Below are 19,090 nucleotides of genomic sequence, written 5' to 3' on the forward strand. Positions count from 1 at the left end.
TAGAAGGACAAGATTCAACTGCCTTCCCCTTACAGCGACAACATAATTGTGCTCAGGCACGACCGCTGGAAAACATTGTTATGTCAAACCCTAAAAGAAAACCTATTGCACCTTATTTTTATTTGCCCGGTGTATTCAACTATAAGAGAATGAACCTTGAAACCCATGTTAAGGGAGGCAGGTTTTGCTCAATACCTTCAAGCTTGTTCTGTACTTAACATTGGCAGATACTCCGAGGATTGGCTGGTGTTTAATGTCATAACCGAGACAAGCTTTGTTCAGAAGGAAACAATGACTTTATGACATTTTGCTAATTCTTTTTATCATGAATATTCAATGGAATGGCTGGTGTAACCATGAACCGGTTGGTGTCGTATTACTAAGATGGAAAGTTGGGTTGCAGAGGGAACATGTAAATGTATTTTAGAATATGGTTTGTTATTATGTATTTTATGTGTTTATGAGATATTGTAGTGTTTTTATAGAATATCAATTTTCGAAATAAACAAATTGATTGATAAATATTTTGTATTTGTTTTCTTGCTCTTATGAATGTCATTGGGAATTCAAATGTTTTATCAAGTTACATTTTGATTTTACTTGATAGAAATAGTCTGATACATTATCTTTATTTTCCATTCTATCCTCACCCATAAACAGTATTAATTCTATTTGCATAGATCAGAAATGTTTTATACTAATATTTATACATACGTGATTTTATCTTTTCATGGCATTTGAAGGGATTATGCTATGAATGCCTATTGCACACTTTGTTCTACGAATACCTTATTGTATTTCTTTATCACATTTATGCTATTTGTGTATCCTGACGGCTAATAAGGAGTTAATATATTGATATTATTAGGATAAAATTATTTAAACATGAACACTGACAACAAAAAAGAAAGAAGAACATACAATTTTCTTATTGAAAAGAACTTTTGACTCATGACATGCACCACTTCCCCTTGATGTCACACACTGAATGCTGCTGTCTGTACTTGATACGTTGTTAATGCTCACTGTGGAATGGTCTCATACCGCACTTTGGAGTAATAATTCAGATGGTCCAAAGACAAAAACCCTCGCATTACCAAGGAAGTGGGCATGCATGTTGTATTCCATGCCCGGTTTTCTTTTTTGCACTTACTTGTACTTGTTCACATCTACAGTCTTATATGTTTCTACTCTGTTTGCATTTTTTGCTTGATGCATTTCATCAGCACTTCTCCTTTCCCTTTCTCTTGCCTTTACTGATATAGAATGTTCCAAGACTGTGAATGATCCTTTTTCCCTTCGCTTTCGTTTTGGGGCACTGCAAAGCAACTGTGCATTGTAAATCATCAATAAATAAAATAAATGAAAAACAGTGGCAAGAAACCTCAGGAAGGAGGTCTCCCATCGAGATTGGGAATCAAGATAGTTATCTGCTAAAATGTAATCACTATGGGTTCCATGTAGGGAATTAGCTCAAAAATCATTTTTTCCAATGGTTTATGACTCCTTTAAAGTTAACTAAAATATCCTCCAGTTTTAAAAGATGGTGCTCGAGGGAATACGCAGGCGATGGATCACTACTCAAAAAGGAACTAATGGAACTGTCCAAAACTGGAGACCTTTAGGAGGGCTGTAATAAATAACATACATGGGGTGAATGATAAAGATTTTACTTGGGAACAAGAGATTTATTTTGTTCGCTCTCCCGATTAAGGGGATTTCTTCTCATTGTTCCGGAATGAGGAAAGTAGTTCATATTATATTGCTGACCGTGACGTTAGCAATAGGAGTGCAATGGTGTCAGAGACACTCCTTATATAAATCTATAATAGAATACATTGTGGCAGACTTTAGCAACGGAAAAGTGAATTTGTGATTTAAATTAAAATCCCTGTAGATTTCAGTCTGGGTTGCAGCCTCTAGTTGCGTTTGTGGGGCAGGAGAAACAGTGCTTTTAAGTCCAGCATGCCTGAGAGCACTCCATCTATCTGATTCTTGGAAGTAAGGGTTAATATTGGATTTCCTATGACTCCCCTTCAGTATGTTTTCTAATATTTGTATAACACACATATATTCTCGGTAAGATCTGGAAGGAGTCGTCACAAGCAATTAATTTGTTAAGTACATATGTTTGTTGTTATCTCTCAACAAGATATTCTTCAATGGTTTTCTGAATGTTTGTATTTTTGTATCTTACAAAGGCTATAATTTAAGCTTTGTTTATGGATGAAATGTCTTAGTTTTGAAGAAGTGTTTGACAAAAGAAAATGAATGGAAAGGCATGAAACAGGAAATTAAGAATGCTTTCTAAGGTAGAAATAATTATTATTATTATTATTATTATTATTATTATTATTATTATTATTATTATTAGGGTACTAACTGAGCCCAGACCTAGCTTAGGGAAGTAACAGAGTGCTTTACAATCATGGAGGAAGAACACAGTGAGGGAAGCAGAGAAAAAGGGAGTGGGGAGCTAACACGGGAGGGGAAAGAAGCACATTATCATCCTGCAACAACAGTATTTTGGTGATAAAGGGTGGCAGGCTCTGCCTTACCTACTGGCAATGGCCTGCTGGTGTGAGGTAACGGCCTGAGGAAAGCATGACGATGGGGGAACAGGCACAGCTTCTTTCCCGGTAAAATGCCAGCTGCAATAATTTTGGCTTCTGGAAATATAGCTATGGGCAATAGTTCCTATCCTATCTGACTACCTGGTGTGGTGCAGCTGGTCCCCCTGATATGAAGCAAGTGCAATGCAGCTTTTCTCCTGGCCAGCACCTAATAATGGTACTGCTAATCTCCGGGCAGTCAGCTATTGGCGGTAACTTCTCATTCCTGACAGAAAGCTGGGGTTGCAGAACTGGTCCATTTAAATGTGACAGGTATGAGGCAGCTTCTCCTCAGAAAGGGAGTTAGCTATGGTGCAATTCTGATCATGATACAGCTTCACTACAAGCAGAGTGCTGGTGGTGGTACATTTGTAAATCTGACATGGAGCATAAGGGTGAAACAGCAATTTTCCTGACAGTGAGCTGGGGGAGGTGGAGTCCAAGGAAAGTATGGCTGGCAGAGTTGTACTGTGATGCCTACAGCTTGCCGCCTTCCCACAAATAGATTCAAAACTGTGAACTTACATGACGTTAGCACAGTTAGCCGTGGTCAGGATCCACCAGCGATTCAGGATGGAACCAGCGCAGAAGTGGTAAATGGACAAGCTCAAGGACACCATCCAAGGAAATTCTCCAGTCTCCACGTCCTGACTGTTCATGTCACTTGGAATGTAGGCGGCTCTTTGGCCACAAGCTGGAAAAATAAATAAAGTTTAAATATTGATAATTGTAGCATAAAACCAAGTTTCCCCAATTACCATGGAAAGTAGGTGAAAAAGCCTCCAGGCCCTTATGAATGTTAGTGTGACCTGCCCACCTCTACGTCCGGCACCTTACCTGCCCACTATCCTTTCTGTAACTGCACCCTCGGCAGATGCAGCGATATGATTACCATACATTGGCCTGGAAACCTAAACCCTCCGTTAGACTTGACACCCACTCCTGACAAAACAGGGGGCAGCATTCAGAAAGCCATTTTAGAAATGCACTCATCCTCAAAGATTTGACTGTTACAGGAATGATTACTTCATCAGAAGGTTTGCAACGTGTGAACAGCATTCAGTAAATGGCAAAGTCGTCAGTTCACACCTTGACCCAGAGGCAGGAGGGCTTATAGCGATATTGTGAGGGGTCAGAAATGAGAAGCGGACACAAATTTGTAGTATTTTCATTATCGGACATCTTTATTAAAATAAAAGGGTTGGATAAAGGCCTCTATGTCCCTATCCTAAAGAGAGTTTCCCTGCCTAGGAAACTAAAACTAAAGATCTGTTTGTGTATAGTCGTCAAAACATACAAACTGTCTGTGTGTCCGAAACATACTAATCTGACCCTCACACTAGAATTGAACAACTATGGGTGTTCAAAATTAAAGCAAGTAGATAAATCCAACAGAAAATATTTTCCATGGGGAAACCCTTGGATCCAGAGGGTGGGTCCCTTCCTCTGGATATTTAGGTACGATGGCAAAAGTGTATTTTTTCAAACAACAATACCTTAAGGATGGCATGCTCTATTTTACCGAGGATTCCCAGCCTGACAACGGGGAATATTCACAGCATGTGGATCTATAAAAGATCCAATGCTGGAGAAGTGTCTGTTTCAAACAAAAATTCCTTAAGGATGACAAAAGTGTCTCTTTCAAATAACAATTCCTTTGTTTCCTTATACTAGGTTCGGAAAGATACTGTGCAAACAACATGTCCCATACCATTTAGCTCTTCCCAGATAACGTTGCACTGAGTTCACAAAAAAGGATCTTATTCAGATGACACTTTCCATATAAGGCTCCCCTTAACCTCTTTGGTATATTTGCAGATAACATGATGCGCTTATCCATCAGGAATCTTCCTGTGAGCTCTTCAGGTCAATGGGCACACCCCTCTGCCAGGTATTTTGGCTTCAACATGAAAAGGTCTTTGTCCAACTTCACAACTTCAGATGAGTGGTTTATCCATGTGTTTTCCTAGAGTCTTTGGTATACTTTTCTACTATGTGTTTTGCAAAGGAAATGAGTTTCTTTCTGTGACTTTAGTGGCCCTCTTGGTATACTCCTCTTCCAGGAATCCTTTAGTAGGTTCTTTAGATCCCCTGGTGTACTCTCCTGCTAAGTATCCCCACAATTTTAAAATTCTTATTTCATTTCGAAGTGCCTGGTGTTTGCTTGCCAGGGCTTCTTTTCAACAACTCTTTATGATCTGATCTGATCTGATATGATAAGGCATTTATAATGCGCCTGTACACAAGTGTTTCGAGGCATCACAAGACAAGGGTGGGAGGACATATGGAAGACAAGCCATATACCTTGAGTGGATTGCCTGGTATACTCCCCTGACTGGAATCCCTTTCTGGGGTATTGTGGATTCCCCTGGTACACTTCTCTGCTAGTTATCTTCCCCGAAATGTTCACTGCCTGGTGTGCACCTTTCACCAGGACTTCTTCTCGGTTTCACTGTCCTTTAGTATAGCAAAGTTGTATTAATTCACTGTGCTCCTACTTCATTGGCCTGAGGTACTACTTCAACTTTCCCCACATTGACATCTCATACATAGGGACTTTGGGGACTTGTTCAAGTTCTGGCTTTTAATATGTTTATTAGTATTTATTTGCTTGGGTTAACACTTGCTCCGACTTTCCTTACATTGACATTTCATACATGGGCACTTGTTCAAGTTCTGTCTTTTTACTTTACTTGGTCGATATTCAAATATTCTTATTTTCTCACATGCCTGTAGGCATGCCCCTGGGGTTCCCTATACTTCTGGCCAGACTCACCGGTATCTTGCAGTGCGCCTGACCTGTGGCACATTGCTGCGATAAAGCTTCCTCTCTGGGATGGACTCCCTTGCACTGCAGACCTTCCTCCAGCGCTCTCAACAGCTTTGGCACGTCTCGGCACAACCATGTCTCTAGTAGCTCTGCTGCTGATACTCCCAACGGCTGTCCCACTGTGCTAGCTGCGTCTCTCCAGGCTTTGCGTCACGTCAGTAGGTAATGCGTGTAGTGTCCAGCAGCTGTCTGGAAGTGCCCACCTTCTCCAGCATCCAGCAGAGTCCTTTCCTGTACTGCGCCCTTCTCCGGTTCTGCCTTCTTCTTCACTTTTTAAATGTCCAGTGCACTCATGCTTCACCAAAACTTCTAGTCTGCATGTTAAACTTTCTGTTTCCTTCAATCAGCATTAACTCCTTCATCTCAGTTCTTGAGGCTTTAGGAGCCCATACATTTCTAGGATTTCTAGAGTGATATTGTTTAGGGCTTTTATTCAGAAAAACATTAGAGACAGGATATGTTGGTTGTGTGTAATGTGTGTATGAGGTATGAATGGTATTTTGCCTATAGTGTTTTGTAGGAAGGGGTTTCTGGATTTTACAAAAGGAGGAATTTGTATAATGACAACAAGCCACCAAGAACGTAGGAATTATGAGGTCCTCCTCTCTAGAAGGGGAAGAATATTGCATCTCTCCTGATGGGGTCATCACCTTCCCCCTACAGCCATCTCCTCCCATGTGATCCTACCCCACAGTACCACCCCCACGGTCAGGATCAGGTAGCGGCTGTCATCCCCTGGCCAAATGGAAGGAGGTCCTTGTCGGGAAACCAGTGATGGCTCCACTGGATTCATTACAATATCCAGAGATTTCATGTTAGACTAAGGCCTCTGAAAGGTAGGTAGGAAACCCCTGGTCTTTCAAACAATCTCCATGTTTCCCTACCTGCTAGGGGGGTTGCAGGCCACCCACTGAAACTAAAAGGATAATGTCCAAACAATAACTACCAATGTCACCTCTTTCTAGGTCACCTCTAAGAAAAAGGAGTTATTAAGTACACATACATAACTCTCAGTAGTTAGTTCAACATGCTCCCAATGATAACAAAGGTATACCTGACAGTGGGGAGGGAGGACCTCTCTAGTGACAATCACTTGTTGTGTTAAATGGTTTTGGGAAACTATTTTCAATAAGTTGCAACTTCTTGGTTTCTGGTGTGAAGGATTGTGGATGTCGTCACTTCTCCCCAAGGGGAAGATCTTTCCCATGGAGCCAGGATGCTGCGTCCACAGTACAAAAATCCCCCTGGGGGTGGTGCACAGTGGGAATATCATATGCGAGAGGAAGCCCCTCATGGGATTAGGAACAACCATTCACAAGAGAATGTGGTATATTTCCGCCTTGTCACCCCCTTCCTCTTTGCCAAAGCCAAACCATCCTTCCCTTGTTACAAACAGTGCTAATATCTTCGGTTGTATAACAAGCCAACCTTATTCTGAGAAAATAACTAACACACAAGAGAATCCAACTGGTCTTCCATTTATTTGTAAGACATGTACTGGGACGAAGAAGATGACTAGGAGTGTGAGGATTGATGCCACCAAGTGTGCTGAGCGGTATAGTACCTCTCGCTGAACCTGATTGGGGCAAACTCAAAATAGATGAGCGAAAACAGGTGAGGGAGATACCCTCTCTTGAGTGGAACTGGCAGCAATGCTGTAGAACCGGCTGCCAGAAGGTAGAGCTGAACGCAGTGCACGGAAAAGGTAGAATGTGAGGAGTCAGTAATGTGAAGAGGACAACTGCTTGTAGTTTTCTGAAAATATGACATTTTATTAAAGTAAATATAAGTCTTGCTTGCCCGACTCTACTGTGGGGTTCCCTACCTAGTCTACAGACTAAAGGAACAATCTCTAGCATGGGTAAACTGTCCCTCACACTAAACAACAAAACAAAGGAAATTATATAGCAACATAATGCAATCAACAATATTAAACAATATCTGAATGACCTTCACCTGTCCTGGGTAAGATCCCTTCCCCAGACTTTAAAGTCAACTTCAAAATGTTCAAAGCAAAAGAAAAGACTTGAACCAAGTATTGTAAACTCCAAATCAAAGCAAAAGTTAATCAAACAAAAATCAACTGATAATACGTCTTTGTTCCAGGATAAAAAGATCCCTTTCCAATTTCCAGCAAAGAAAATTGCTCCAATGGTAATCCTGGTTCTGATGATAAATTGTTTCTTCTTAAAGATAATTTATCACAGTTCAAAATCAGGTGCAATATTTCCTCAATAACAATAATACACAGTTCTTAGGACTTCTTACATTTCAACTTTACATTTGGTTAGGACTTCTTCAGTACATTTGGTATATTTGTCAGGCTGCTTCTCTTTGAGCTGCTGCTTCCCTTTTAACAACAACTCTTCTACTGTTGTTACTATGAGAACAGTCACCTTTGTCCCACAGTCCTTTGCTACTTCATACCCCTTCAATGTGACACCCACTGACAACTTAGTATACCAGTTCAGGTACTACTACTGCTGCTTTGTACTCTACACTCTGTTTACTTTCCACTTGACGTGTACCCCACCCACCTAAGCGTGTTTTTGTGCATTTACTCAGGACATATTTTCTTTTGTTTTAACGATTTAAAATTTTGTAGTGAGTGACAAACAGTATGCCCCATTCCCCCCTTCTCCCACCCCCCTCCTCATCTGACCCTCTCTCCCCCGAGCTGCTCCCCTCAATGCATACAGATAATCAAACTTTGCCCCCTGCTGTCGTGGCCTTGGTTAGGGTCCTCAGACAATGTCCAAAATCCTTATATTTTGCATGCACATTGAAGCCGGTAATCTTCTGGAGGTATTTCAACACTAATCCCCAATCCTCCCTGAATTTCGCATAGTCCCTCTGAATATGGTATGTAACTCACTCCACAGCCATTTCCAGTCAACCACTAGTAACGCCGCCAGCACCATAACCATACATGCCTTAAACTGAGCCCTTCCCTGCAGCGCGGTTTCCTTTCCCCATAGACTCAGCATCCACTCCTCCATCTCCAATACTCGGTTTGAACTCAACATTCTTTTGATGTGCCTGTTCCCAAAAGGGCACCACAGTCGGGCATGACCACCAAATATGCACCCAAACACCCCGTCCGTGCAGCCTCACCAGCAGTCTGAAGACGCTTCCAGGTAGATAGACCCAAGCCTCTCCGAGGTGTAGTGCCAGTGGGTGAGCACCTTGTACCACATCTCTCTCAGCTGGATAGACCAGGTAAGCCAATCCTCCTTTGATATTTGTCGTCCCAGCGTCCTCTCCCACTTGCCACCTGTGTAACCCCCTGAACTATTAGAGTAGATATTGCTGAAATCAGGTGTGTGTCCCTGTGTGAGATGTAATGTATTTGTCAAATGCTGTAAATTGTCTGCTCGCCGCTAGTTTGTTGGGAGGGTGCATCACCCAGTGTCAGAGCTGATAGTATCGACAACCTGTCTCCTTCGGAGAGGCTGAAGGACTGCTTACACTGCCCAAAGGATTTAATTTCCTGGCCTGGCATAATATCCCCAAGTCTCAGACACCCCACTGCTCTTCACTTCCCAAATGCCCCCACATCCATCCCGGGCATGAACTGGGGATTACTTAAAAGTGGTGTAAACAAGCCTGGCAGCGTCATTATCCCAACGGTTTTATTAGATCATCCCACACCTCCCCGACCAATGCTGTAATCTGAGACGCCTGCATACTATCTGGCCGATCTCCCTTGGCCAACCACTACTCTATCCATATGGACCCATAGTTTATTATCTACCCCTGACAGCCACTGCTTCAGCACCCATAGCTGGGTGGCCTGATACAACTGTCTAAAGTCTGAAACTGCCAATCTCCCCTGGCTCCTCTGGGCCATAAACATCTGCAGTGCTACCCTCGGTTTTTTATTATTCCATATAAAAGCGGAAAGGAGCCGATTGTTTAATTTAAAGATTTGTCTGTGAAGTGGAGCTGGCAGGGCCTGAAAATAATAGAGGAAGCGCAGGAGGTTCACCATTCTAATTGAGGCTATCCACCCCATCCAGAGATATATGCAGAGGGTTCTAACGCGTTAAGTCTGTTTTCAGAGCGCTGAGTAGCTGGGGGTAAGCTGCATCATACAATGCTTCCAAGTATTTCATTATGTAGACACCCAGATATTTAAGTCTCTCTTTCGTCTATTGAAACGGGGAACGCCCTTGTCCCTCTCCCATGGCTTCTCTCAGCAGTGTGAGGTTCAGCACCTCTGATTTATGCCCATTCATATTTAGTCCTGACACTTCTCCAAATGACACTATCTCTGAGGCCACCGCCTCAAGGTATGCGGCATGCTCTGAAAGAGCCAGGAGCATGTCATCAGCAAATGCCATTGTTCTGTGCACATCCCCCCAAACGGGATGCCTCTCGCAGGCACTGTAGAAAGGTTTCTAGAAAAATAGCTTAAAGCAAGGGAGATAGTGGGCAGCCTTGCTTGGCCCACCTCTCCAGGTGAATGGGACAGGAGAGTTGTCCATTTATAGGGTAGGTGTTTGATAGTTTGCCTATACACGCCAAAGAAACCGCTCTCCAAAACCCATGCGTGCCACAGTAAGAAAGAGAAACAACCACTCCACGCAGTCGAATGCCTTTTCGGCATCCAGGGCAAGCATGATCGCTGTGATCCCACGTTTCATGACCTTCTCCACCAGGTGACATACTCGCCTTGTATTGTCAAACATTTGAACGGATTTAATTAAACCCGAGAGGGTGAATGAGGTCTGGAAGCCGACCCTCGGGTCTGGTTGCCAGGATCTTAATATAGTTCTTAGTGTCAATATGTCATGCCCCCGGATTCCTGCGGCATTCTTATGCCCATGGGAGAAGCCCGTGGCGCTTGTCCTGGCGATTACATCAACGCCGGCATCATCGCCGGTAAATACTTCATCTCCCAATAGGACTTGCGCTTGGCAGGAATCCTTGGAACGCTTTTTCCTTTGCATGCGTTCTACGCCTCCTTCGAATCCACTTCCTATATCTAGCCACGTCCCCAGAAAGCCGGTGCTCCTAAACCATTGTGTTACGCGAGCAGCGCTTCTCGGGAGAAGTTTTCCTATTTGTTGTGTACCTGGTTGCTGACTTCTGCTTACCTTTTGGACCGCGTTACCTGGTTTCTGATTCTGTTTTGGCGCCCGTCTGATCTGCCCTCCCCTGCTCGACCACGGAACTCGTACCGGACTGTCTTGGGATTCCGCTTCTCATGTCTGGCTCCCGGCTCCTACTCTGATCCCTAACTCCGTATCCCTTACCCGCTCCTGGCTACCCGCTCTTCGAACGAAGAAGAAAATACCCTGCATTCAGGTGTTTGAGAAAGTAAACACCACGGCTTTTTCTTCCTGAAACCTGTTTTTCTGCACTTGGAAGAACAGTGTGGACTGCTTACACCTGGTGACATTCTAGCTTGGTCTTGTTTTGGATTTGGGACGCTCTGCTGTTTGCATCACTTTCTTTTGGATTTTGGGACGCTCTGCTGTTTGCATCACTTTCCTTTGGATTTTGGGACGCTCTGCTGTTTGCATCACTTTCTTTTGGATTTTGGGACATCAGTGACACTAACCTTGGCACTCTCTTTAAGTCGCTGTCTGACCCTCGCCCACATCCAGTCTTGTGTTTTATCACAAGTAGGTATTCCGCAGGAAAAAGGAATACACAGGTAAGCTTGTGGGTCTCGGAGGGTGTAGAGGGGTTGGTTTTTGCCATCAACGAACGGTATGTAATATTTGCCTTGTTTGTTTCTTCCCTCTAGCTCCCCTGTGCGTTCCGCCTTTTTGCCTGAGCCCTTGGCCTGACAGGTTTTATTACCCTGCAAGCTGTGCTCTCAGGAAGGAAGTCTGAATTACTTCAGTGGCATCTAGTCCAAGTGGTCTTCCAGACTTACGGTGGAACATACGGAGTACGACAGATTTAGGAGCCTAACATTGGTGCCTGTCTGTCTGTGATGGATCCTAATGCGGATCCCATGGCTGCTATGATGCAGGCCTTTACCACGCTCCGCACAGACATGGCAGCAGCACATGCTTCTCTGCATCAACGAATGGATGTCATGCAAAGCTTTGTGCAGCCCTTGCCTGCGGACGAGGAGTTTGGGGATGCTCCCGCTCCTGTACTGCCAACCGTTCCTCCGACACCCCAAGCCGGTTTAGCTCCGGTGGTACTACCTGGTCCCTTTCCATTGGCCCCACCAGAACGCTTCACGGGAGACCCCAAAACGTATAGGACATTCATCAACCAATGTCGTCTACATTTTCTATGCCGTCCTTTGGCTTTTCCCAATTCCACAACAAAAGCAGCCTTTGTGCTCTCTCATTTAGGGGGTATGGCTGCGGCCTGGGCGAATCCGTTACTGGAGTCTGATGACCCTGTTTTGTACGATTTTGACGCCCTACTAGTAGCCATGAACCTGGTTTTTGATGCCAGATATAAAGCTCAGGCTTCAGACCTGGAGTTTCTGGCACTGTCTCAGGGTAAACAACCCCTTTTAGTGTACTTAGCCCAGTTCAATCAGTTGGCTGCAGAAACCTCTTGGCCTGAACAGAAAAAGGCAGCAGTCTTCTATAAGGGCTTGTCAGACGAACTTAAAGACGCATTATCTGTTGTCCCCTCTGTTCCTTCAGTATTCTCTGATTTGCTTGACTTAGTGTTGCAGGTAGATGCTCGTCTGCAACAGAGGCGTGGAGAACGCCGACATCCTGATCTACGCCCTGGTAAACATGAATCGGTACTCTCTCCAGTCCCTGGGGATGTAGAACCCATGCAGATTGGGGCAGTAAAAGGTCCTCTTTCGATGGCAGAGATAGAGAGAAGACTACAAAACAATCTATGTCTGTATTGTGGACAGACGGGACATTTCATTCGTGTATGTCCTAAACGCCCTGCTAAACGGGCGGGAAACGCCACGACCGTCCCTAAATCGAGCCGATGTGACGGGTCAGCCTTCCAATGGCTCACTTCTCTGTCCAGCTGCTACACACATATACTTGGATATGTCCTTTCTATTGCCCAACTCTCAAACCTTTTGTAGTCCAGTCATGATAGATTCCGGGGCAACCGGTAATTATATGGACGAACAAGTGGCAGTAACCTATGGTATCCCGATAGACCCTAAAGATAAACCAGAAGCTATTTATGCAGTAGATGGCTCCTGTCTGGTTTCGGTTCATGTCACAAAACAAACACAACCTTTGCAAATGAGTACGGCGGAAGGGCATCCTGAACACCTGTCTTTCGATCTTATCTCTGCACCTCAGTTTGGGATTATTCTGGGCCTCCCTTGGTTGCAAAAACATAACCCCATCATTGATTGGGTGAAACAAACAGTGCTTTTTTCCTCTCCCTTATGTAAGGTGGATTGCTTTCCTGGTCAGGGGATGCCTCTCCATGTCTGGCTCTAATATCAAGCACACACACTGTTAATGCAACCAATAAGGCGGCACCTGAAATACCTTCCGTATATCAGGATTTGGTTGAGGTGTTTGACAAGGGTCTGTCTGAACAACTCCCGCCTCACCGGGAATATGATTGTCCGATTGATTTGGTACCCAATGCCATTCTCCCTCACGGGCGGATATATTCCTTGCACGGCCCGAGGAGGAGCACTTAAAGGGTTACATTGAGAAGTCTTTAAGACTTGGTCACATAAGACCTTCCTGTTCTCCAGCTGCGTCTCTGATCTTTTTCGTCCCAAAGAAGGAGGGGGATCTCCGCCCTTGTGTGGATTACCGTGCACTCAACGCGGTAACTATAAAAAATCAATATCCATTACCCCTCATTTCAGAATTACTGGATCGCCTCACTACCGCCAAAATCTTTACGAAATTGGATTTGAGGGGGGCCTACAATTTGGTGAGGGTGCGCGCAGGCGATGAGTGGAAGACGGCCTTTAAGTGCAAATACGGCCTCTTCGAATACCTGGTGATGCCGTTCGGCCTATGTAATGCCCCTGCAACATTCCAACACTTCGTCAACGACATCTTCCGAGACCTGTTGGATGTTTTTGTTGTGATATACCTGGACGACATATTAATATTCTCCGAGACATTATCGCAGCATGAGGAGCACGTACGAGCAGTATTACTCCGTCTTTGTGAACACGGTTTGTATGCGAAAGCCGAAAAGTGTGTCTTTCACGTTTCCTCTGTGGAATTTCTGGGTTTCGTGATATCATCTCAGGGGGTTCACATGCATGATGCAAAGATTCGAGCAGTCCTTGACTGGCCTACTCCTACCTCGCTTAAGAGTTTGCAATCCTTCTTAGGATTTGCTAACTTTTATAGACGTTTTATTGCATGATTTTCGTCTATTGTAGCCCCGTTGACACGTCTTACCAGCCACTCAGTTCCCTTTTGTTGGGATACTCAGGCCCAGATCGCCTTCCAGACCCTGAAAGAGACTTTTACTACGGCCCCAGTCCTGCTACACCCAGATTCCCTATTGCCTTTCATCATTGAGGCTGATGCCTCTGCCACTGCCCTTGGGGCTATCTTGTCTCAGAAATGTCACACAACTCGGCAACTACACCCCGTAGCCTTCTTTTCCAGAAAACTGACTTCCCCGGAAAAGCATTATACCATAATGGAGTGTGAGCTATTGGCTATACGAGCTGCTTTTAAGGAGTGGCGACACCACCTACTGGGGGGACGGCATCCTGTTACTGTTTATACGGACCACCGTAACCTTCAAGCCCTGTCTACGGTGAAATGCACCCACTTGAGACAAATCAGGTGGCATTTGTTTTTTGCACAATTCAATTTCACCGTCACTTATCGGCCAGGCCCCTTGCATGGCAAAGCCGATGCACTTTCTCGCATCGGAGTTGATGCATCCCCCGAAGAGACAGTCCTTCCTGTTCTGCCAGAAAACACTGTTATGTGTGTTTGTGCTGCGACCAGTTCCTTATTAGAACGGATCCGCCATTGGACAGCGGACCATGGAACGGTTCTTCAAGGGTTGCAAGCACGTTTGATATCAGGACTGCCATATGTACGGGAACGCCTGTATATCCCTGATGTCCGGACTCGGTTTCAGGCCCTAAGCTGGTCTCATGATACTTGTTTAGCCGCCCACCAGGACAAACCAAGACACTCAACCTACTCCTCCGTTGGTGTTGGTGGCCCAAGATGAAATGGGATGTGGCAGATTTTGTATCAAAATGTGCCATATGCACACAATGTAAATCGGTACCTAAGAAACCTGTAGGGCTTCTCCAGAGAATGCCCATCCCGCCACGCCCATGGCACACTGTGTCACTTGACTTCGTGGTAGAGCTTCCACCGGTCCAGGGCTTGACCATTATTTTGGTGGTCATGGACACTTTCACCAGAATGGCTCAGTTTGTCCCTTGTAAAGGCGTCCCCTCTGCTCCTGCATTGGCCAAGTTATTCTTCGAACAGGTGGTTCGTCTGTTTCGGTCTTCCATTGGTTCTTGTCACAGACCGTGGATCCCAATTCACAAACGCTTTTGGTTGGCTCTCACCCGATTTCTTGGCATCGACGTTCGCCTGTCATCATCATACCATCCTCAGACAGAGGGACAGACAGAACCACTTAATGCCACCATGGAGCAATACCTTCGATGTTTGTGTCTACAGTACCAGTCAGACTGGCTGTCCGTATTGGGGGCTGCGGAATTCGCGTACAACAATGCTTGTCACGCATCAGTTGGCTGTTCTCCCTTCTATGCCATGTATGGCCAGCATCAGTGGGTCTTACCGTCCGCCCTTCCTTCTGTGGCACAGGTACCCGCAGCTCAAGCAACGGCCCAATCTTTGCTGTCTATTCGCACTGCTGTGCTTCAACATCTACATCAAGCACAGGATCGCATGAAAACACATGCTGATAGGCACCCTCGATCAGCCCCGGAGTATAGCCCGGGGGATAAGGTCTGGCTATCCACTGTGCATCTTCATATACCGGGCAAACGTAAACAAAACCCTCGTTACGTGGGTCCCTATCCCATCACGCAGTGCATTAACGCAGCCGCCTATTGCTTGGGCATACCTTCAAGTTGGAAAATCCACCCCGTGTTCCATGTCTCTCTATTGCGTCCTTACATTGTTGGTGCGCGACTCTTCGATCGACCAGCTCCCATTACTATTCAGGGTGAAGAGGAATACGAGGTACAGGCCATATTAGATACACGATTGGTCCGGGGTGTCCGCCGTTATCTAGTAGACTGGAAAGGTTACGGTCCGGAAGACCGTACCTGGGAGCCCGCTTACAACATTCATGCTCTGCGTCTTTTGCGGGCGTTTCTCCGGTCTCGTGGATTGCGACCCGGGGGAAGCCCGTCTTTGAGGTGGGGTACTGTCATGCCCCCCGGATTTCTACGGCATTCTTATGCCCATGGGAGAAGCCCGTGGCGCTTGTCCTGGCGATTACATCAACGCCGGCATCATCGCCGGTAAATACTACATCTCACAATAGGACTTGCGCTTGGCAGGAATCCTTGGAACGCTTTTTCCTTTGCAAGCATTCCACGCCTCCTTCGAATCCACTTCCTATATCTAGCCACGCCCCCAGAAAGCCGGTGCTCCTAAACCGTTGTGTTACGCGAGCAGTGCTTCTCGGAAGAAGTTTTCCTATTTGTTGTGTACCTGGTTGCTGACTTCTGCTTACCTTTTGGACCTCGTTACCTGGTTTCTGATTCTGTTTTGGCACCCGTCTGATCTGCCCTCCCCTGCTCGACCATGGAACTCGTACCGGACTGTCTTGGGATTCCGCTTCTCATGTCTGGCTCCCGGCTCCTTCTCTGATCCCTAACTCCGTATCCCTTACCCGCTCCTGGCTACCCGCTATTCGAACGAAGAAGAAAATACCCTGCATTCAGGTGTTTCAGAAAGTAAACACCACGTCTTTTTCTTCCTGAATCCTGTTTTTCTGCACTTGGAAGAACAGTGCGGACTGCTTACACCTGGTGACATTCTAGCTTGGTCTTGTTTTGGATTTGGGATGCTCTGCTGTTTGCATCACTTTCTTTTGGATTTTGGGACGCTCTGCTGTTTGCATCACTTTCTTTTGGATTTTGGGACGCTCTGCTGTTTGCATCACTTTCCTTTGGATTTTGGGACGCTCTGCTGTTTGCATCACTTTCTTTTGGATTTTGGGACATCAGTGACACTAACCTTGGCACTCTCTTTAAGTCGCTGTCTGATCCTCGCCCACATCCGGTCTTGTGTTTTATCAAAAAGTAGGTATTCCGCAGGAAAAATTAATACACAGGTAAGCTTGTGGGTCTCAGAGGGTGTAGAGGGGTTGGTTTTTGCCATCAACGAACGGTATGTAATATTTGCCTTGTTTGTTTCTTCCCTCTAGCTCCGCTGTGCGTTCCGCCTTTTTGCCTGAGCCCTTGGCCTGACAGGTTTTATTACCCTGCAAGCTGTGCTCTCAGGAACGAAGTCTGAATTACTTCAGTGGCATCTAGTCCAAGTGGTCTTCCAGACTTACGGTGGAACATACGGAGTACGACACAATATTAATCAACGCTATCCGGTGGTATGACCCACAGCTCATCGGATCTTTACCCGGCTTCGGAATACCATCAATTTAGCTTGGTCCATGGACACCATAATGCACCCTGTTCCCTCAAAGGAGTTATACAATCGTGTCAAATCTGGAGCAATAATAGTTCAGTATTTTTTTTTACAAAAGGACGGCTGTGAAGCCATATGGGCCTTGGGCCTTATGCAGGGGAACTTGTCCAATAACTATGCAAACCTCCTCCTCTGTGATGCCCCTTTCAAGTTCCTCGGCAGTTCTATTGCGTTTAAGTATGCTTTTTGTGGGTCCCCCTGAGACCTGTCTGAGGAGTACAGAGCTCCATAAAAGCACTCAAAGCACCTTCGAATTCTCTGTGTGTCTGCCACATACTCCCCACTCCATCCCGGATTTTCAGGATTGTTTGGGCCACTCCCCTCTGTCTAAGCTGTCTCGCCAGGAGCTTCCCTGCCCTATTCCGCCTCACACAAACTCCTTTCCACCTTTCTGGGCCTTAACAGATCTAGCAGGCCTCAGACTCAGATTTTCATTTTTATTTCAAAAACTTTTATTTAACACATTGTGGGAGGCAGCAAATGAAAATTCATGACATCTACAATTCAACAGCAGCAGGTGACAAATTCCATCATAAACCAGTCTTAGTCCTTATACAGCTTTCACCTCCCCCACCCTACTCATTGGACCCAGCCAGCTATTGCCCTAAAAGTCAAACAGTTCTATGGCGGCGAGAAGTGCCGCATCAGGGGAGGCCTGGAAACCACAGCAGGATTGCTCTCTGCAAAGTCAATAAATGGTTTCCAAACAGTGACATATTTGGCGTATCGCCCTTCACACAGTGCCGTAATCTTATCTGCAACCAAGGTGTCCCATATTTTGACCCACCACCTTTGGGTCACCGGGCCCTCAGCCGATTTCCAAATCCGAGCGATAGTTAGCTTTGCGGCTAAAAGGAGATGCGCAATCAAGGCAGCCATATGGCCCGTAAGAGAGAATGACTCAGCCGCCGTGATATCCTTGATTTTGGAGAGCACCTCCTTCCAGAAAAGATTAACTTTACCACACAGCCATACCATTTGAAGGCAAGAGCCTACCGCGTCACAACCCTGTCAACAAGAAGCTGAGTAATCAGCTGATATGTGATGCAACCTTTCCGGAGTGAGGTACCACGTATAACAGAATTTATAGGAACACTCCCTATCCGTAACATCTGAAGGACATAAGCATCTCACCCCATATTCTCAGCCACACCTCACCCTCTATAGGCTCGCCCAAATAGGCTTCCCACTTTGCCATATATGGTAGGCGCTCCACAGGAGCCTCTGTATCCAACACTTTATATAGCTTTGAGACCCAGCACGCGATAAGTCTGCTTGTAGTGTCAACTCAAGAGCATTTAGCGGCCTAGTGGCTCCCTGTTTTGTGGCAAGATCCAGTGTCGAAGCTGGGCATAAGGAAACTGCTCTGTTTCCGGTAGTGTAAAGGCGAGCTTGCATTAATTTAAGGTCATGGGACTTTTTCCCTATTTAATTGGTACAGGGAAGTCAAGCCCCCTGTAACCCATCTCCCAAAGCTCCCACAGTTGCATCCAGGCCAGAAACCTGGGTTATTCTAAACAGGCTTGAGAGGACCCAACCCCATAGTCACTCCCCATTTAGCCAGCCCTCTTCCCATATAATAAACTGTGCACTTAGTTGTGGCCAATAACGAGAATCTCCCTTCCTGCCCCAGAGAACCCCTGTCAACATAAGGCAGCTGGTGGAGACCAACCGCCGACTGGGCCTGTTCAATTGCCTTCCACTTTGGCTGTAAGGTAGTATCCCCCCAGGTGACCACGTGAGAAAGCTTTGTAGCTAAGTTATAGCGGAAGACATCAGGAACCCCAAAGCCCCCCACCCCAGTTGGCCTCAGGAGCACCCTCCTAGCGATCCTAGCCCACTTATTCCCCCATATGAATTTAAAAATCTTACCCTGAAGGGTATGCAAGTCTGGGTCAGGGACGCTTGTTGGGAGCGCTGCACAAGGATACAGAAGATGTGGCACAAGGGCCAAACCAGCAGATCTCCTGCCAACCCCACCTAGTTAGGTCTACAGACAGCTCCCGGAACACCAGTAGAAAGTTAGATCGATAGATCTGTGAGATATTGCT

At 45.6% G+C, this 19,090-nt stretch overlaps 1 protein-coding gene across 1 annotated transcript in view; it reads right to left on the reverse strand.

Moving 5' to 3' along the window:
- The window catches only part of LOC138567268 (uncharacterized), a 1,463,541-nt gene that overhangs the window by 595,422 nt on the left and 849,029 nt on the right, over positions 1 to 19,090 (reverse strand). Inside the window, exon 6 of the mRNA XM_069645299.1 lies at positions 3,138 to 3,306. Coding sequence (XP_069501400.1) covers positions 3,138 to 3,306 — 169 coding nt within the window. The remainder of the gene's footprint in view (positions 1 to 3,137; positions 3,307 to 19,090) is intronic.

The sequence above is a fragment of the Ambystoma mexicanum genome, chromosome 2p, assembly GCF_040938575.1.
Source record: "Ambystoma mexicanum isolate Mex_15411 chromosome 2p, UKY_AmexF1_1, whole genome shotgun sequence".
NCBI lineage: Eukaryota > Metazoa > Chordata > Amphibia > Caudata > Ambystomatidae > Ambystoma > Ambystoma mexicanum.